This window comes from Trichomycterus rosablanca, chromosome 17 (assembly GCF_030014385.1).
Source record: "Trichomycterus rosablanca isolate fTriRos1 chromosome 17, fTriRos1.hap1, whole genome shotgun sequence".
NCBI classification, from domain to species: Eukaryota; Metazoa; Chordata; class Actinopteri; order Siluriformes; family Trichomycteridae; genus Trichomycterus; species Trichomycterus rosablanca.
In genome coordinates this window covers 3,691,950-3,713,163 of record NC_086004.1, presented here as the reverse complement: position 1 = coordinate 3,713,163, position 21,214 = coordinate 3,691,950, and the positions used below count along the sequence as shown (strand labels likewise).

General features: G+C 39.4%; 2 protein-coding genes across 3 annotated transcripts; one reads left to right on the top strand and one right to left on the bottom strand.

The window, feature by feature from the left end:
* Positions 1 to 841: 841 nt before the first annotated feature.
* dbt (dihydrolipoamide branched chain transacylase E2) lies at positions 842 to 10,083 on the bottom strand. Of its 2 annotated transcripts, none has more exons than XM_063012574.1 (11): positions 10,017 to 10,083; positions 7,444 to 7,570; positions 7,262 to 7,337; positions 6,981 to 7,162; positions 6,036 to 6,163; positions 4,492 to 4,735; positions 3,242 to 3,408; positions 3,072 to 3,149; positions 2,791 to 2,982; positions 2,525 to 2,596; positions 842 to 1,586 (listed from the first exon to the last, which is right to left on the bottom strand). In XM_063012574.1, the coding sequence occupies exons 1-11, from the start codon at positions 10,065 to 10,067 to the stop codon at positions 1,419 to 1,421; spliced, it is 1,485 nt and encodes a 494-aa protein (XP_062868644.1). In that variant the 5' UTR covers positions 10,068 to 10,083; the 3' UTR covers positions 842 to 1,418. The 2 variants fall into 2 exon arrangements, with proteins under 2 accessions (XP_062868644.1, XP_062868645.1); XM_063012575.1 differs by lacking the exon at positions 10,017 to 10,083 and adding an exon at positions 7,936 to 7,984.
* A 2,089-nt stretch (positions 10,084 to 12,172) lies between these two features.
* rtca (RNA 3'-terminal phosphate cyclase) lies at positions 12,173 to 20,069 on the top strand. Its single transcript, XM_063013250.1, has 11 exons — positions 12,173 to 12,363; positions 12,498 to 12,598; positions 14,103 to 14,246; positions 14,514 to 14,637; positions 15,752 to 15,810; positions 15,923 to 16,064; positions 16,350 to 16,471; positions 17,526 to 17,584; positions 18,023 to 18,117; positions 18,829 to 18,933; positions 19,140 to 20,069. Exons 1-11 carry the CDS (start codon positions 12,319 to 12,321, stop codon positions 19,236 to 19,238), a joined length of 1,095 nt encoding a protein of 364 aa, XP_062869320.1. The 5' UTR covers positions 12,173 to 12,318; the 3' UTR covers positions 19,239 to 20,069.
* Positions 20,070 to 21,214: the final 1,145 nt, after the last annotated feature.

The following is a 21,214-nucleotide window of genomic DNA, read 5'->3' as shown; positions in this document are numbered from 1 at the left end:
GGTTTTTCTGCCTGTTAGAAATGTTTAAGAAAAATCTTCTCTGTGCACATCAGATTGTTTTCACAAAAATACAACCCTGTACCCCAAACATGTATTTATACTGAGAGCTCAGATTCTGTTAAGTTAATGTGAAACTTTTTATATAAGAATGTAAATGGTATTTTATATTCTGTACATTTTTATTGTTGAAAGATTGTTTCTTTACCTTATAATAAGATAAACTTATTAAACTTATGGACAAAAGTTTTGGGACACCCCTGCTAATTCTCGAATATATGTGTTTTATTCATTCATTGTTCTATCACTGCTTTATCATATTCTGGATCGCGGTCGGTCTGTTTCATTGTGTGAAAGGCAGGAAACAGCCTTAACAGGTCACCAATCCATCACAGGGCACACACACACACACACACAGACACACACACACACACACAGACACACACACACAAACACACAGACACGAACGAACACACACAGACACACACAAACGCAAACACACGCAGACACACAAAGACACACACAAACAGACACAAACACACACAGACACGAAAACACACACAGACACACACGAACACACAGACACGAACGAACACACACAGAAAAATAAGAGCATCCAACAACACATTGTCATATTTGCAGGTTGTGGGTCAGCACTGACATGCCAGTAAAGGACCCACATGGAAGAAAAGAGAGAACTCCATGTGGAAAGTAACTAGAACTCAGGAACAATCAAAACCTTGGAGCAGTGCAGCACCAATAACCTTTTAAAATATTCCTTGAAAAAAAAAAAAAAAAACCTGCTCAGTGGCAGCCCCATTTTTTTTTAAAGAAACCAAGTCAATTTAGTTGCCATTTAATATGGGAATCATTTATTAAAACTTTTTACCCTCCAAAGATTTATTGTGCTTTTTCATCTAATATGAAATGACCAACCAATCCTAACACCATACAATACATGTACTTTAAATACAGTCAGACTTTGAAGAATCTCAATGCAGTGAAGCCGTATTACAGAATTTCTGCTTTACTGCCCCACGTCCCATTATCACAGAACAATAATGCTCAAACAGGAAAGTAACAGTTACAGCATTTAGAAATTCAACAAAGTCCAAGTGTGTAGTGTTTATGAAACGGAGTTAGATTAATCCCAGAACTGCAATCAAAGCACGCACTCCCATCCTGTAAGTGTTTGCACCCTCAGAAAACACAACAGGATTGGTAGTTGGTAGTCACATGTGCTAATAGTATGACACTTCACCTGGACATGATTCTGGGTAAATGACTGATGCACACATGACTAACAGCTGTACGTTAGTTTCACATCTCTAAGATGGATGTAGTCCATGTCGTAAAGGAGCATGAACAGGTAAAGGGAAGCACTGAGTTCAGTAACATACAAACAGGTCATCACTCGTGTCCTATTTCAGTTCCAGCAGCATGGAGGCCGGGTTCTCCAGGTACGACCTCCACAGGTTAGAAAAGCGAGACATGGTGGCTCCATCGATGACGCGGTGATCCGCCGACCAGCTTACGTACATGATGTGGGCTTTCACCACCTCGTCCTTCTCGTTAAATCTGGGTAAAACCTGTTAGGAGCAGAGAGAGACGAATCACATAAGCTAATAACAACTGTGATGAACCCGTTTTCAGCAGCAGGTTTCAAATGGCTTTTTTTTTTTTTTTTTTTTTTAAATGGCTTTAATTTAGGGAATTTTATTATTGCAAATTCTTTGGGGATCTGTTCAAATGTACAATGATGAGCCAAAACATTAGAACCACCCCCACCTAAAAAGTGCATGTGAGGGTCAGGGATGTATTAAATGTTTGGCTGATGGTAGTTCCTCTTAGTTCAGGTGTTGAATGGAGCAGATCTGATCAGCATGAAGACCTTAAGCGAGTCTTATGTTCAAACGACTGGGTTGAAGTATCTTTGAAACAGTAAGGGGTGCTGACACGCCATAGTGTCAAGCCATAAAACCACCGATAGTTTGCTGGGCATACAGGTGTGTGGTCCTAATGTTTTGGCCAGTGGTGTGTGTATATGGTAGTACACTTTACTGTCAATAAATAATTGATATTAAAATATTCTTTTGCACCAAGTGATGTTTTAAGTCTTCTTTTTAGAAGTTTAGTGGTTAAGGTACTGGACTAGCAATCAGAAGGTTGCTGATCAAGCCCCACCACCATGGTGCCACTGTTGGGCCCCAAAGCAAGCCCCTTAACCCTGAATTGCTTGAAATGCAATCAGCATACAGTCAACTGTAAGCGTCTGCTAAGTGCCTCAAATGTAAATGTAATAGTGGCTGTTGTTATAGGGCTGTTGTAGCATGTAAGGTACTGCAGTAGTAAGCAGAATTCAAGGAATTCAGTGATGATGTAAATCCATAACACCCCCCCACACACACACACCAGTCTGCAGAGGACCCAGCAACAAGTAACCCAGTTTCAGCCATTGCCCCTACCTCAACAGACACATAGCCAGTCGCTTTATAAGAACTGATTTTATAAGAAAAGTGTCACTAACCTGGATCTTTCCAAGAGCACCAATTGCAACCTCCGGTGGCAGGATCACTGGTTTGGCATATGTACCTCCAATCTAAAGAAATCAATGGAATAAATCTTGTTTGACTATACAGTGTGAATGATGAGTTCTGGCAAAATACCTAAGACCAATACGCTAATTACATCTGATCTTAAATCCTGGGTTTCCATTACATTAAAATTAATTTGATAAATCTATCATTCAAACCAGTTACAAGTTCATTCTACTCTGCGTTCAAGCTAACTTACAGAGCCGATGTTGGACAGCGTGAACGTTCCACCGGTGAGATCTGCTGTACCGAGCTGCCCAGACGCTCCCAGAGTCTGCAGCCTGTTCAACTCCGCGGCTATATCGAAAACACTGAGCATCTGTACGTTCTTTATATTGGGCACCAGCAGACCCTGCGCCGTGTCCATGGCCAGTCCGATGTTATGAGCAGCCTATGGAAGAAACACAGACAAAATGAAGGAATACAATTTTCCCTGTCGGTCAAGACACCACTGAGCTCAACATGCAAGTACAAACTGACCTTGTAGGTGATGTTCTGGCACGCTTCATCCACTGAAGCATTTACGACCGGAAAATGCAGAAGTCCGAGTGAAGCAGCCTGTTTAACAAGACGTGACGTGTCATCATCAACGTGAACTACAATACATTACGTAGACTTAGTTCTGCTGCTGAGGGACACATCTGGCTTACCTTGATGAAGAAGGGCATGTAGCTGAGCTTCACTCCTCTAGACTCGGACACTCCCTTCAGCTCCGTGCGAAGCCGCACCAGCCGCGTTAAGTCGACTTCATCCTTATAGCCAAAGTGTGGGATCTTCAGAGCAGCTGTCATAGTCTTCACCATGGCTTTGTGAAAACCTGTTTGAAATTGTGATAGAAGAGAATATTTTGACTAATGAGTAAGGCCCTACCTAATTCACGGCTGTGAAATGAGCAGTTTCTTGTGAGATTTGTGAGCAATTTGCTGTGAAATTCAAACTTGAAGGTGATTTCATGTTTTTTATTCACATAGAGTTCAAGTGCCTCACGTTTATTGGTTACTTTGCACTATGAGGCGGTCCCAGCAATCCTACGGCAATTCAGTTAGCAGATAGAAGTGTAAAGCAGCTAAAAACACGACTCGGGTAACTGAGTCTGGAAAACTCGCAATTGAATTCTGTGGACGCAGATTGGGGTGTCAAAACACTGATGAGTATTTTTGAGACCGTCGCTTGATTTACAGGTAAAGGTATTAAGGTAGCTGTGCTGTCTATTGTAGCTTCCATTTATTCTATCATCAATTTATGAGTGTAATTTAATGACTGCCGTGAAATGTGGTTCTTTTCTTTAAAAATCCATGAAGACAAGGTCCGTGAAATTAAGCACATTTTCCTCTGAATTTAGTAGAGCCCTACTAACGAGACAACAGCTACTGTTTCTTCCTTGTACTATTTAGGGTGTTTTTCCCTGCCACTGTTGCCCTCGGCTGCTCATTAGATGTTTTTGGACCTAGAATCTCTAAAGTTGCTTCAAGACAATGTTAAAAACGTTATACAAGGCACCTGCAGCAGATACTAATTGGTGACCATATCTGCAGGGTGGGGACCGGACTATGTGTGGGTGGGTGGGTCTTCATACGCTGTGTAAGGACCCTGATTGGCGGAAGAGACGCCTGTGCAGAATGCAGGTGTGAGAAGAGGAGGGCTGTACACGTGTCGAAAGAGGCGTGTACAGCGACGTGCTCTCCTCGGATGCAATCTGGTATCCCTCAGCAGCAGAAGACAAAATTGAGTCACTAAATCAGGAGGAAAATAGGGGAAAAAGCATTAAAAAAAAGAAAGTTGTGCAAATACATTTGACTTGATTTTATTAGATTAAACACCTACAGCTGATTGTTGGTTTAGTGAAAATGCTGAGACGTTTTTAAAAAGCACCCGAACCGTTTTACACCATGCGCCTCACCTTTCAGCGGCTCGGTGCGGTCTTTGCCAGTGAACACAGGCCTCGGGATGACAGGTGTAGGAACGGCTGAAAGAGGCTTCGTGTCTTTGGGCTGGGTAGCTGGAGGCGCAGGAGGGGGAGGCTGGATCTCCTGGAAGGGGGTAGGAGGTAGGATGGCTCCTGTCTGCTTGGAGATAAAGTTTAGGATGTCTTCTTTCAGAATGCGCCCGTCTCTCCCCGTGCCAATAACTTCACTCAGCTTGATCTGACCAATTAAGTAAAATGGAGAGAAATGATTAAAGCGTTAGAGATTAAGCATTTCATTTATTCATAGTCCCTAAACACAAAGTCCAAGCATGTTAAACAGAAACATTTCTTAAACTAAAAGTTCCTCTAATCCGCATTTGACACCAGAGTGGTTTGGTTCTCAGCCTCACTCCACGGTAACGACCCCAATCCTGCGAACTATGCAAGGTTGTCAGGATTTAACAGACATTTTTATGCTCGTTGGTCCCAGCGAGCAACACAAACCCCCCACAAAGCAAGCTCTGTGTCTAACAGTTATCAATCATGTCACTGTTTTATGGTCTTTTATTGTGACTTTTCAATTTGGCAAGTTCTCAACTGGTACGAGAGTCATTACCCAGCACAGATCTTTTTTTTTTGGCAGACAGTGAACAGATACAACTCTCACCAGGCCAAATAGAGATAAAATAGAACCTAATAAAAATTCTAACTTTGATTATAAGCAGTTTACGTTAAATGCAGGTTTACTTGAATCAGATTTATAATGTGACTGATCCAACTGTGATTTTCTTTTATACTGTAATCAAGTACATAATAATAACATAATAATACAATAACCTAATCACATAAAGTCTTTATTCACAAGGACCAAAGACTGAATTTCAAATATCGCCCTACAAAAGAGCCCTATTGTTTATTGTGCTATACGGATTATAATCACGGCGACATCTGGTGTTCAAACAGGGTAACTGCAGTCGGATAATAATAAATAAATAAATATATAAATAAATAAATAAATAAATATATAAATATATAAATAAATAAATACACATTTCATTCACATTTTCAGTATTTAGCAGACGCTTTTTATCCGAAGCGACTTACAGTATATTGTCTAAGCAATTGAGGGTCTTGAGGAGGCCTTGCTTAGGGGCCCAACAGTGGCAACCTGGAAGTGGTGGGTTCTGAACTGGCAACCTCCTGATTTAATCCAAAGCGACTTACAATTTTGACTGATACAAGTTCAGCAACTGAGGGTTAGGTGCCTTGCTCAAGGGCCCAACTTGGTGGTGGTGGGGCTTGAATCGGCAACCTTCTGATTACTATTCCAGTACCTTAACCGCTGAGCTACCACTGCCCTCATCATCAGTCATCATGCACTTTGCCACAATGCATTGTTAAATGCCTACAATTAATTGAAAATTAGTTACGATATACTTGGTGCTTTTAGTGGAATTTAAGCTTTACTATTTCCCCTGTAATACCACTAAGGCACACAGGTTGAAAAGAACTGGGCTGTAAAATGATCAGACACTTACATTGTTTTCCATGGCTATGCGTCGTACCGCTGGAGTGGCCTGCGTTTTGAGACCTTTAATATCCTGGTGGGTGTGTTCCATCTGAGATATAGCAGGGGTTTCCATCACATCCTCCTCTGGAGCTACATCTACACACAAAGTGACACAGAGATGTTGGAGGTTTCAGTAGGAGATAAAAACGTTTAAGGTTCCAGTAGTGACTGGCCAGATAAATTAATGTAATTTTTAATATGTTGTTGTCACTAGATTCATCAGTTCATGGTCAATTTAGTATCTCCACCTCACTTGCACGTCTCTGTACTGTGAGAGGAAACCGGAGCTCCTGGAGGAAACCCATGGAGGAAAATCCTGGAGGAAAAACATGCAACTCCAAAGAGTCAAACCCAGGATCTTTTTGCTGTGAGGCGACGGTGCTACCCACCGAGCAACCGTGCCGCTGTGTTACCTTACACTGCAGTAAAAAAAATCTGGTTCCAAGCCTGAATAAATAGGAGGGTTGTGTCAGGAAGGGCATCTGGCATGAAAACTGTGCCAAATCAAACATGTGGTGGAATGATCAGCTGTGGCGCCCCTTAGTGGGAGCAGCCAAACAGAATTATCATTACTGCAGGTCTCTCTTATTTTTACTTTATCACCTTTAATGGCCAATTAGTGCTGCCCCAAGCCTGGATAAACATAAGGACTCGGGAATCTGGCATAAAAACTGCCAGATCAGGTACGTGAACCAGAATGATCCACTGTGGCAGCTCCTAAAAAGCACAGCCGAAAAAAAACAACAAAAACCCACTAGTGCAGCCTCTTTAGAAGACACAGTATAGACTGGGATCAAACTTGTTTCTGGTGATCTACTGCGTTTGAATAAAAGAGAATTTACAAGTTGGATGTTTTCCTGAAGTTAATCTCAAATTAATTTTCTGTTGCTCTTACAGAGTAAAGCAGTCTTACCAGTTCCTCCATCCGTCTCAATATCCACAAGTGGTTTTCCCACAAATGCAATGGAATCAACATCGTAGTGCAGTTTGCGGATGACTCCATCGTAGCGGCTGGTGATCGTAACGGAGGCTTTGTCGCTCTGAACTTCACAGATGCTGTCAAACTGGGACACTCTGTCTCCTTCTTTCACGTACCTTACATAGAAAAAAACATTAACCAGGCAAAATGCTCCTCTCTGATACTGTGTGCTAAAGTAGAACATTAATCAACAGCACGTCTGCTCTTCAACTTACCATTCCTTCACCGTCACCTCCATAATACCCTCCCCAATATCTGACAGTTTAAACTGTAGGATCGGTCCTGATGCAGCTGAATAAGGAAAAAGACAGGAGATGGACAGCAAATCAACAAAATGTCATTCAGGACTTCTGCTCTGGGCTTAATTTATGCTTTCTGATAAGACAGTGAAACATACCATAGCTTGTCCGGAAACATCTGCGCTGATGCAACACATTTCCAGAATAGAAATGAGGTCTGTGTACAACATCTGCTGCTTTCTGAAGCCTGGAGTAGCAGCACTTGTGCAGATGTTGGAAAGAGACCTGCAACATAGCAGAAAAAACACAAAACACAGTTGAGCAGTAACTATGAAAGACTGTAAATCAGTACATCAATAAGAATACAAGCCAAGTTCTTATTGAAATATATATAAGGCATTTATGTAAATAGCCAATAAATGCATGTACATGATACACTTACTGAGCACATTATTAGGTACACCTACCTGTCTCGTTTAAATGTTCATTGATTATTTTATTGGGTTTTATGTACTTTGTGGATATATGATTACTGACTGCAGCCCATCTTTTGCTCTAAACACTTTCACCCCGTTTATCAATTGAAAGAGCCCCCCACAGGAACCCACACTGACACTAACCTGGTAAAAATGATCAATAAATGCACATACCATAAAGACGCACAAGATAAAGTGAATTTGAAATCCAAATCCGAAAGCTGAATTTTACAAAACTTACAAAACCTTTTAACCACCATAAAGCTGGAGAACTGAAGATGACCTATATGAAGGGCGAGGTTTGTTTACAGGTGAAACAGTACAAACTCGGCGTGAGCAAGTTTTATTGTTTCCAAAGCAACGGTATTTGGCAATTTAAAAAAATATATATTTACAGTTGAATTACAGATGCAAATTATGTCCCATTACAATACAAAAAAACCATGAGTCTCAAATCAACAAGTAACACATTCTTTATTAATGAATAACAGTGTATTGTAGCAAACGTAGCACTAATTTAGAACAGCAAGGTTAAAAAAAACACTGTGAGCAGAACCATTTCAGCATTCAGAACGTTAATTTTATACTGTAGATAGTAGTTCGTTTCAAGCACTTACTAAACATGGTATTCAAATAATAAAGAGTCCATTTCTTAAAGCTTTTGGGGAAAAAAACATTACACACAGATCCACATGTGCAGGGATCCACAGTCGCACTCAGGCTTCATCGTTTGGAATTTTAATGTGTAATAGATTACACATTAATGACTGAAATAAAATACAAGTGTAAAAAACTCTCCACATGCATCTGTAAGCAGATGCCACTGCTTTATCCTGGTCAGCGTCACATGGGTCCAGTTTTCCCTAAAACACTGGGCATGAGGCAGGAATACACATTGGACAGGGCACCAATCCATCACGGAGACTCAGCGACCCCCTTACTTAGACAGAGCCAATCACATCTGTGTAGGCACCCAGCCAGCTGATAGCGCCTGCTGAGATCTCAGTGCTGGTTGGTTAGTATAATAGACTGCTGTGCCAGCTGAGCACTTTCACAACTTTAACTTTAAATATATAGTTGAAATACCGTTTCCCTATCAGTAGAACTTTTGCAATGCTTATAAATGCAAGCTTTTGATAAAAGGAGATTAGGCCCTTTAAAGCAAATATACATGAGGAGAGGGAGTTTGACACCACAAGTGAATAATGACATGAAAAAAACTATAACATTCACAGTATCTCTTATTATTTTGTACAGACTTATGTCTAACATTTTACCAACAGCTGCAAATCTATTAAACAAACCAGCCTCTGATAAGTAGATTAAAAGTCTACATGCTCAGAGTCGACTGACCTGTGCTTGAATTAAAAGACTGATCTGACCTTTTGCTCAGAGGAATTAAATGTGCTTACTTGCTTTATAGTAGAAACACACACTGATACACATTTTCCTTTTTATTTTTATTTTTACTAAGCTCTTTCAAATTACTAAGCTGGTTATATGATTGAAATGAAAAACACTGTATGAAAATTATTTATTTATTTATTTATTAGGATTTTAACGTCATGTTTTAGTTTGGTTGCAATCATAACAGAAACGATCAATCACTGGTTACACAAGATTCATCAGTTCTCAAGTTTAATGTCAAACACAGTCATGGACAACTTTGTATCTCTAATTAACCTGACTGTGGGAGGAAACCCACACAGACACAAGGAGAACATGCAAATTTCACACAGAAAGGACCCTGACCGCCCCACCTGGGGATCGAACCCAGGACCTTCTTGATGTGAGGCGACAGTGCTACCCACTGGTATAAAAAATTAAGAGAAACAGAAAATAGAAGAGAATAATGTGTACTAATGTAAGCACTAAAACTTTATTAAACAACAAAAAAGTGCTTGAATACTTGTTTCACCTCCCTGTAATTTCCCACCTGACTGTAGTGGATGGTAGATCTTAAATACTTGCAGTAGACATTAACTACTAGTTCTATTTCGATACACAATCAGTACTGATGCATTTTGCCTGCACATAAAGATCTTTATTTTTGAAGTTAGCAGCTAAGCTAATCCAGTCTCATCTATTACCACTGTTGCTATCACAGCTAGCCTAGCTCGCTTTGGTCCTTGACTTTCCCTTTAGCAGAACTCCATGCTGTGTTACCGTTAACTAAACAAACGTGCTAATGTTGCATAATGTTCGTATCTGTGAGACACATCGTGCACTATAAAACACCGTGTAAAACCACTCACCAGGCGTCTGATAACCGGGAGAGATCTCCTTACAGGAATGAGCGCTGCCATCTTTCTCCTACAAGTGACAAACCCATTCCGCCCCGGTTAACTGACCAATCATAAGTCACGACTTACGCTGACCTAGGATCGGTTTCTTTACAATGACATGCAGTCGTTAATGTAGGAGAACGCTTAAAGACTGACTTCAGATCAGTGAAGACAGCGCAACGGCAACGGTTGTGTTTCATATACTGCCTCATGTAGAGTAGTGTGTTTTCATGTACTGTAGCAGGGAGTAAGAGGACATTTAGGGCCTCTTTAAAATAATGAAACTGTTGACTTCGAGAATAAAGTCGTAATACTTCAGGCATATAATAGTGACACTTTGTGAGTAAAGTCGTAATATTTTAAGAATGAAGTCGAAATATTATTTTTTTAAATTTCATTTGGGGTCAATAAAGTATCTGTCTGTCTATCTATCTATCTGTCTGTCTATTTATCTAGCTGTCTATCCATCCATCCATCCATCCATTAATCCATCTATCTATCTATCTATCTATCTGTCTGTCTGTCTGTCTGTCTGTCTGTCTGTCTGTCTGTCCGTCCGTCCGTCTGTCTGTCTGTATGTCTGTCTATCCACCTATCCATCCACCTGTCTGTCTATTTATTAATCTGTCTGTCTGTTTGTCTATCTATCTATCTGTCTGTCTATCTGTCTCTGTCTGTCTGTCTGTCTGTCCACCTATCTATCTATCTATCTATCTATCTATCTATCTATCTATCTATCTATCTGTCTGTCTGTCTGTCTGTCTGTCTGTCTGTCTGTCCACCTATCCATCCACCTGTCTATCTATCTATCTATCTATCTATCTATCTATCTATCTATCTATCTATCTGTCTGTCTGTCTGTCTGTCTGTCTGTCCACCTATCTATCTATCTATCTATCTGTCTGTCTGTCTGTCTGTCTGTCTGTCTGTCTGTCTGTCTGTGTCTGTGTCTATCTGTCTGTGTTTATCTGTCTGTCTGTCTGTTTGTCTATCCATCGATTTGTCTATCTATCTGTCTGTCTGTCTGTCTGTCTGTCTGTCTGTCTGTCTGTCTATCTGTCTGTCTGTTTGTCTGTCTGTCTGTCTTATCTATCTCTGTCTGTGTCTATCTGTCTGTGTTTATCTGTCTGTGTCTATCTTTCTGTCTGTCTGTCTGTCTGTCTGTCTGTCTGTCTGTCTATCTATCTATTATGGCCAAAGGATGTGTAGCAGGAAGACAGCATTATTACTCTCCTTATTCTCATCCTTATTATTTTTAAATCGAAATATTTTGACTTTATTCTAGAAATATTACGACTTTATTCTCAAAGTCCACTATATTTTTAACACTAGCCCTAACACGGGCCCTAAAAATAGAGAAGCGAGCAGTTTTCTCTTAAGGGTATTAATTCGTTTTTATCAGTATTTCATGTATTCGTTTTTACTAACAGCTTTTTTCTACTCAGGGTCGCGGTGGGTCATGTGCCAGCCAGAAAGTGTATATACTGTAGGCTATAAATTAGTCCCCCCTCAACTGGAATGTTAAATTTCCATACACATTTATTTATGATTATTTTTACACATACTTATTTTGATGTGCTGTGTTTAATTGGGATCTGTGCTGCACATTGCACATAATTAGTTCTTCATGAATTAACTTTTTTTTAAATAAACCATTTCTATGCATTTACCTGCTCAAATTCTAAATAGTTTCACATTTACAAAAGTTATACATTTTATTTCGGTTTTAAATAGAGCATTTCTACTCAACCCACCTTCTTTAGTAAGATATTTAATTTTATTGATTAACTTTATTGATTTGTCTGCTTCATTATTTGAACTTTTTTGATGCTTCATAATATTATATTTAATAAATAAATAAATAATAATAATAAACAACAATTCTGTGTAAACTCGTTTTCCTCGCAGTGTGTCGGGAAGTTTGACGTTTGGGTTGCTGCGAGCTGAGGTGTTGTTTCAAATTCTGTAACCGTCGAACTCTGTGTCCCTAGGGGGCGCTGTTTCAATGTGCTGTTAAATTTTAGCGGCCACCAGCGTCACAGAATTTGACGGTTACAGAATACAGCGCAACAGCGGCATATATTAGATTGTATGCTAAGCTAAGCTGTGTTTAGTAGGTGAGTGAAGCTGGTGACTGGAACTTGTAGCGGTTTACTGAGGCTGGTTAGGACTTTTGTTTTCTGCTGCGAGAAGTACCAGTTATTACACCATAAGTACAGTTAAATTGTTTTGTTTCGTAAGTTTTCGTACATTTAGCCGGTTTTCTTCAAAAATGGCCGCAACGGCGTTTGAAATGGACGGCAGTGTAATGGAAGGGGTGAGTAATGAAATACTCTCTTTTATTACTTCTTTTATCAAAGGACTTTGTCTTTCTGAGTGGCTGGTTATTATGTTAGCGACTTAAACTAACACACAGTGTATAAAAGAACAAAATAATGTGTTTGTTTACAGGGAGGACAGATATTAAGGGCTTCTGCGGCACTCAGCTGCATCCAGGGCGCATCTCTAAACATTAATAAAATCCGCGCAGGACGGAGCACACCAGGATTAAGGTAATTCTACAAACATTATAAAAGTCCTCCTGTAATACTACTGGATGTTTAAAGTGAACCTATAAGAAGTTTTATGCATCTGAATCCACGTCTGAGCCTCATTCCCCCTCCCAGCCCAGCCCTGGATCCTTAAACAAAGCCAACTTTGCTTGTTGCATTCTGACCCCCATACAGGGCACCAGTTCACCCCAAAGATGCTCCACATCACACATTTGGGACTATTGCTTCGTGTTCCAGCTCTTATATTGGCCATACACTCCTGTTTACAGCATTTATTTAGCTTGAATTATCCTGATTGTGAAATGAGGCCTTTGTTAGTTTAGCACTAGCACATGGTCGGCAAGTCTGCAGTCTTTATTAACTCCAGTTTACTTTCCCCATCTTATCATCTACAAACAAATACATCTTTTCTTGTTTTGTTTTTCATATTTGGTTTGTTATTTAATAATATAAATATGAATTTCATTCAAATCAAACTTACTGGCTGGGTACAAACATGATTTTATTCGATTCCCTTATGTATAAGTTATGTACAGTTCAAAATTGTCTTTATAGGGTGTTTTATATTTATTGGAGTTATACAAAACAGATGTACAAAGTGGGAAAATTATGGAATAGGGATGTCTGAGGTGTTTAATTCTACTCATTTTGGTGGTATTGCTTATCATCCTAACATACTTACAGAGTTAGTGCTATCATTTGATTTTTACCCTAAAATCAAAAAGTTTGACAAGTCCAAGGATTTAGTTCAGGCGCTGAGGTAAACAAAAATGAGATTTTACATTTCTTTAGAGATTGTAACTTGAATTTGATTCCCTGGATGTTAAACATTATGTTGACTGTTTAATTCGTAACAATTAGAGGTTTCTGATGTAGGCAGAATAATTCCTCTTGGTTAAATACAATACTATATCACAATAGTATTTATATATTTAAAATGAAATAGTAAATACTTTATAATTGCAAAGATTAAATGTGTTGATTTAGAGTTCTTTGTAGGTAAATCTCATAATTTTATCTCTCTAAAATAGCACTTCTTGTAAGATTCTCTACTGCTGTGTAAACAATTGAGCATCTTTATCACCATCCCTAATAATACAATTCAATATTCTGTTGTTTAGATATTTAATAGCTGTTTGTTTAACTTCACCTTAAATCAAATATTAAAGTTATTAAAATGCATATCCTTAATACAGTGCACAAATATACATGTACTGCATGTACTTTTTGTGTTGTGTGTGTAGGTTCAACAAAGCCAAAATGTAGATTTATATTATTACATATTATGTATATTATATTCACTATTTAAATGATCTTATTTTATCTTCGATTTAATACCAGTTATGGTTGTTTTTGAAGTACCATAAAGAAGTTGTGCTTTTTGAGGTTTAAAATGCTTTTGTGACTTTACTGCTGTGAGTGAATACAGTGTGGAACAGCAGGCTGTTCCAGTCAGTGTTGTCTTTGCCATTGTTCACCCCGTCTCCCCCGCTCCCCTCGGCAGGCCTCAGCATCTGTCAGGCTTGGAGCTGGTGAGGGACATGTGCGATGGGAATTTGGAGGGAGCCAAGGTGGGTTCCTCAGAGATCACGCTCACTCCTGGGAAGATTAAATGTGGGAATTACCTTGCTGACACACACACCGCAGGGTAAGTGCGGAGTTCTCGTACAACACCTGTGTTTACATATAAAAGATACAAATCTTTGTTTTTTTGAGGATTATCTTCCATGTGACGGTTTGTTTTTGTATTTTTATCTATTAGAAATTGCTTTAGCTAAAAGGCTTACTGATACATGGTACAGTTGTGCTGTGTTGTCCTAAACAGACTCATGATTCTTAGAAACGTTCATAAAGAAAATAATTTTATCATGTCTTGCATGATTGCTAACTGTACAGCATGTTCTGTATTCTATAGGAGTGTTAGCCTCCTGCTGCAGTCCTCACTGCCTTGTGCACTGTTTGCTGAGGGCCCGTCAGAGCTCTGCTTAAAAGGGGGAACCAATGCAGAGATGGCACCACAGATCGACTACACAGTTAAGGTATAATAATTGCCCCCTTTAAAATATGACTAATTCATTAATTTGACAATTGAACTTCTAAATTTGAATTTGCCTGCTTAGTTTTAGAAAATAAAAGCAAAAGGCATGAATTAATTATTTCATTTTAATTTTGTAGTACCCTTTTATCCTGGTCAGGGTCACAGTGGGTCAGTTTCTGCAAGACAGGTTTCATAAAATAGACTTGACAGGAACAGCGTGTTAAAGATCTTAAAAACATTTAAACAACATTGTGGTGTTGGATTTAGGCATCAAACTAACATTCCACCAGGGCACTGGTAGCTCACTGGTTAAGGTACTGGACTAGTAATCAGAAGATTGTGGATTCCAGCCACTGTTGGACCCTTAATCCTAAGTTGCTTGAACACTGTGGTAAGTTGCTTTGGATAAAAGCTTCTGCCAAATGCTGTAGATGTAAACATTTTAGAAAAATTGTTGATTGTAAAATAATACAAGATGTGAGTGATGTGCTAAGACACTATGAAACGCTGAGCTATTATTACCCAGTGTTTAGAAGGTCCTGGGTTCGATCCCCAGGTGGGGCGGTCTGGGTCCTTTCTGTGTGGAGTTTGCATGTTCTCCCTGTGTCTGTGTGGGATTACTCCGGGTGCTCTGGTTGCCTCCGACAGTCCAAAGACGTGCAGGTGAGGTGATTCGGAGATACTAAATTGTCCATGACTGTTCGATATAACCTTGTGAACTGATGACTTGTGTAATGAGTAACTACCGTTCCTGTCATGAATGTAACCAAAAGTGTAAAACATGACGTTAAAATCCTAATAAACAAACAAACAAACCCAGTGCTTTTATTGTGGTAGTAAGAAAACTATACATACAGTTATTAAATATAAACCATCTTTAACAAGTCATTAGGAGTCAATGGGTTTTTTGAGTATTATAGGCTTTTGTTATATGCGGTTATTCATATTGTGTCATTAACAGGCTTATGGGTGGAATGAAGTAAGCAAGAGTTTATTTATTGCTGTTTATCACACATGTTAACAGTTTAATGCATGTGTAAACAGTTCTTGAATTGAGGGAAATCTTTGCTTGTAAATCATGCCGTTGTACTTACATCAGTTTTCCTAATTCACAGGTCTTTAAACCCATGGCAGAGAAATTCGGCATGCATTTTGTCTGTGATGTAAGAATGAGGTAAGTTTTGTCATTGCTTGTTATTAATATTGCATTAAGGATGAACCGTAAGGGTTTATGGTACTTAAATCTACAACTGTGTGTGTGTGGTTCTTTTGTTTACTGTTTGCAGAGGTTACTACCCAAAGGGAGGTGGAGAAATAGTTGTGAGGGTTAACCCTGTGAAAGAACTTAGTCCTATCAACATGACAGAGAGAGGAAACATCACAAAGATCTACGGCAGGGCCTTTGTGGCTGGAATACTGCCTTTTAAGGTACGTTTCTAAAATGTGTACCTGTGTACTGTTTGTTTGTATAGTTTGTGGTGGAACTTTAGCTTTAAATAGAGAAATAATAATTTAGATGATAAGGTGAATAACAGATCAAGGATGAATTGATTGTAAGTGCACTAAACAGGGTTACATGATATTTATAGTCAATGTCTGACTGTTGTAATTAAAACATGCTGATTATATGCTGATTAACTGGCATCTTTTCTCTCTCTCTCTCTCTCTCTCTCTCTCTCTCTCTCTCTCTCTCTCTCTCTCTCTCTCTCTAAGCTGGCAAAGGACATGTCTTCTGCAGCAGTGCGCACCATTCGGAAAGAGATTAAGGACCTTTATATCAACATCCAGTCTCTGCAAGAGAAGGACCATGCCTGTGGTAATGGCAATGGCATTATGTGAGTGTGATGAATCACTACTATTATTCTGTAAAGCACCTACAAAATGCCACGGGTAATACATTACCCCGTTATTCAATGCCCATGCTACTGCTAAAAAGGATACTTCAAATGATTTAAATGCTGTGTTAATAGGGTTTTAAAAATAACTGGAGTTCTAAGGTGCAGCAGCGGTAAAACACACTAGCCAGTTAGGTCAAGCGTCTATGCAGACATGATTGGCTATGTCTGATGGGTGAATGTCTGTGTGGATTCACCATTGGGAAGTATGCTCGTCAGTGTGCTCTCAGTGCCGCTCCCAAGCTTGGTTAAAATAAGAAGTGTTGCGTCAGGAGAGGCATCCGGTGTAAAACTGCCAATTCAGGTATGCGGACCAGAATGATCTGCTGTGGCGACCCACTAAATACGAAAGAAATACCTTTAAACATGGAAATGAAAATGTAAATCTGAAATAAAAAGGCTTCAATGTGCTGGCAGTTTGTTAGTAAAAATAAATAAAGGGATTTTACAGTTAAAATTAACGTAAAAGTTTTTGTGGGTTTTCTCTGGCTGTTCCATAGACTGTGCTAATTTGCCAAAGGATGTGAGTTAAACAATAAATAATTGGGTTAGGGTGTAAATCCCTGTAATGAATTGGTACCCTGTCAGGCTGTTTAACTGCTCTGTGTCCAGTGTTTTCGGGGTATTATAAGTTTATGACACGTCTGCTATTTATGATCAGGCTGCCCTTTGTTCTACCAAGATAACGTCTTTCTAGTCAACTAGACATAGCATAGCATAGGCATAGCATGTATTTATTTATTAAGAGAAGGCAAATCCTCACTTATCACCCCACTAGTGGCCAATATTAGTGGTTTAGTTTGTAGCCTGACAATATTGCTGTGTGTCCGGGGTGTGGCCAACTGTTCCCGGGGCTCTGATTAGTTTACTGAATATGGACTAATAAATGATGAGAAGTTCAGGCAATAATCATGAAATAAACATTTCTGTATACTCGCAGTACCTGCAAGTTGTTTATGATCTACATGTTGTTTTGTGGCTTTTGTTTAAACAGAATCATTGCAGAATCCTCTACTGGATGTATTTATGCAGGTTCGTCTCTCGGGAAGAAAGGTGAGCATCCTTCTTTTTTTTTGTTGCCACTAGTTGGCAGCACTTCTGAGACAACGACAAGATTGAAAGCAGTTTGTAATTCAGGATGAACCAAATGTTAAATGTTTCTGTGCCAACTGGACCGTGTTTCATTATAAATGGTGGACTTCGAGCAAGTAACAATCACGATGAAAGAGTTTCCTAAAGAAAATGATTAAACGGCACTAAAATAGAAAAAGTTGTAATAGTAAATGTCTCAAACAAGTTCATGGAACCACACTCAGATGTCACCAGACAGGAGCACCATGCATGATTTCTCATCAGGCTTTTAGACTAATGATAAGGAATAAAAGAGAGAAGCCATCAGTTATTCAGAGTTGCAGGATGACCTTAAGTCAGCAGAAACAATAAGTAATGAATTGCATATAATTGTTTGAATTTGATGTACGTGTTGTTCAGGTGTGTATGCAGATAAAGTTGGCATCGAGGCTGCTGAGATGCTCCTGAGGAACATCAGACATAATGGCTGTGTGGATGAGTTCCTGCAAGACCAGGTCAGGATAACTACACAGAGTTACACATAAATGAATAAAAAACATGTTTTACATGACGTTTGAATTTGTGCTGAGCCTTTTGTCAGTACAGCAGCAGAATCACATGAAACTACATTGCCTTTTTTTAAAGTGTTTCCAGGGCTTCTGTTTTATCGCTCGATTTCATTATTACTCATAGATAAGTCAGTGATTGGACTTGAGACTGTAAACTTCCTGACCAGGATGTACAATTAGCTTTCTAATACAATAAAACACCAAGCTTTCATTTAATTTAAGCAGGGATGTTTAATATTTGAAGTTCTAGATTACTTTATTAAAGAAACTGAAATGATGATGCAAAATACCCACATCATAACACACGTCTACATGTGTGCAGTCATACAATCAGACTTCATAGTCATGCACAACGGCTTAGCAGTTTGAATTTGATCCGTAGTTGTTTTGTTGTTAATTATTTAATATTAATTATACATATACAAAAAATGTTCAGTACTGTAGCCTCACTCAAATGGAATCGAGCATTGGCAGGTGGAGATGAAATGACGTTTTTGAACGACAGCATTAATCAGACAATCAGTCGTTCAGTTAATCATAATTTCCTAATCACTATATGTTCTTGCTTTTGTTAACCTCTTTTCAACTGTGTGTGCTTTATTGACCTTCATTCACTTATTTTGTTGTATATAATGATGCCAATTGTTTTGTTTGTAGCTGATTATTTTCATGGCTTTGGCTAAGGGAACATCCCGAATGCGCACTGGGCCAATCACCTGCCACACTGAGACTGCCATCCATGTGGCTGAGCAGCTAACCAAGGTAAACATGACTTGTCACGTATAATAAAATAGTGTCATCAGAAGATACGCAAGAAAATAATAATAATATTTATTTTGTTCCTCAGTTCATGCTGTGTATAGAGATTGTAATGATTTCACGATATTTATGTCCTGCCATATAGTGTAGATACAGGTGTATACAGGTTGTTTTTGGAATCCAGATTTCAGCTTGCGTTCTCATTACAGGCTAAGTTTGTTATACACAAGGCAGACGACGAGCACGCCAGCAAGGACACCCACATTATCGAGTGCCAGGGTATGGGTGCCACCAACTCCAACCTGTGAGCGTTTTCCTCCGGAGTGCCGACCGAGCGACTGGAGGTCACGTAGCAGAATCACACTACTGTAACTGACTGGATAATATGAGAAGAACTTGACCTGCTCACTCTTCCACGGAACGGATAACGGGTTCATTAGTCTTTAAGTCGACCCGGAATCCGTCTGCTTCGTCCACGCTTGATCCCCTTTTGATAGCTCATTTTTTGAATGACTTTTGTTACTCAGGGTTTTGCCTTACACTGTAACCGAGCATCGTGTTTGGAGTGTTTGCATAAATATAGTTGGTTAGAATTAGTAATCAGCCAGCTGGTTTCTCATCAATCCGATTACTGCTTGCTCATCAGTTTGTGCACAAACACAAGCCTTAAAAAAAATCACCACAATCGGAACACGTTTAATGATAATGTGCATGGAACTAGTAATATTACTGTATGCCACCTTTTAATATAGTGCACTATGTGTACATGAAGCTAAAAGAAGAAACAAAAAGAATGGTCGTCTGTCCCTTATCAATAGGTCTTGTTTGTGTAGCTGCTTTGCCTTTAACGTAAATTATTTAAGTTGATGTATTGAATGATTGACACCGTATTTTGTTTGCTGTTTAATTTAAAGCTCGCTGCTGAACTTCAGTAGCTTTGAGGTGGTGGGTTGATTAAAGTCCCTTAAAATGACGGTCAGTTTAATTAGGACTTAACTGCATTATTTATGAGGATGGATTTTTCACTGTTTGTCCCTGGATTTAGTTTTTCTTTATTTGCTTTCCTGTAGGTAACAATGACCTGTTAATTTGTGTTAAGATATTTTTGGAAAAAAATCACAATAAAAGTGGTAATGAAACACTGGTGTTAATTGTTTCAATGATAGTAAATACAGTGTATCACAAAAGTGAGTACACCCCTCACATTTCTGCAGATATTTAAGTATATCTTTTCATGGGACAACACTGACAAAATGACACTTTGACACAATGAAAAGTAGTCTGTGTGCAGCTTATATAACAGTGTAAATTTATTCTTCCCTCAAAATAACTCAATATACAGCCAATAATGTCTAAACAGCCGGCAACAAAAGTGAGTACACCCCTAAGAGACTACACCCCTAAATGTCCAAATTGAGCACTGCATGTCATTTTCCCTCCAAAATGTCATGTGATTTGTTAGTGTTACTAGGTCTCAGGTGTGCATAGGGAGCAGGTGTGTTCAATTTAGTAGTACAGCTCTCAAACTCTCTCATACTGGTCACTGAAAGTTCCAACATGGCACCTCATGGCAAAAAACTCTCTGAGGATCTTAAAAGACGAATTGTTGTGCTACATGAAGATGGCCAAGGCTACAAGAAGATTGCCAACACCCTGAAACTGAGCTGCAGCACAGTGGCCAAGATCATCCAGCGTTTTAAAAGAGCAGGGTCCACTCAAAACAGACCTCGCGTTGGTTGTCCAAAGAAGCTGAGTGCACGTGCTCAGCGTCACATCCAACTGCTGTCTTTGAAAGATAGGCGCAGGAGTGCTGTCAGCATTGCTGCAGAGATTGAAAAGGTGGGGGGTCAGCCTGTCAGTGCTCAGACCATACGCCGCACACTACATCAAATTGGTCTGCATGGCTGTCACCCCAGAAGGAAGCCTCTTCTGAAGTCTCTACACAAGAAAGCCCGCAAACAGTTTGCTGAAGACATGTCAACAAAGGACATGGATTACTGGAACCATGTCCTATGGTCTGATGAGACCAAGATTAATTTGTTTGGTTCAGATGGTCTCAAGCATGTGTGGCGGCAATCAGGTGAGGAGTACAAAGTTAAGTGTGTCATGCCTACAGTCAAGCATGGTGGTGGGAATGCCATGGTCTGGGGCTGCATGAGTGCAGCAGGTGTTGGGGAGTTACATTTCATTGAGGGACACATGAACTCCGATATGTACTGTGAAATACTGAAGCAGAGCATGATCCCCTCCCTCCGGAAACTGGGTCGCAGGGCAGTGTTCCAGC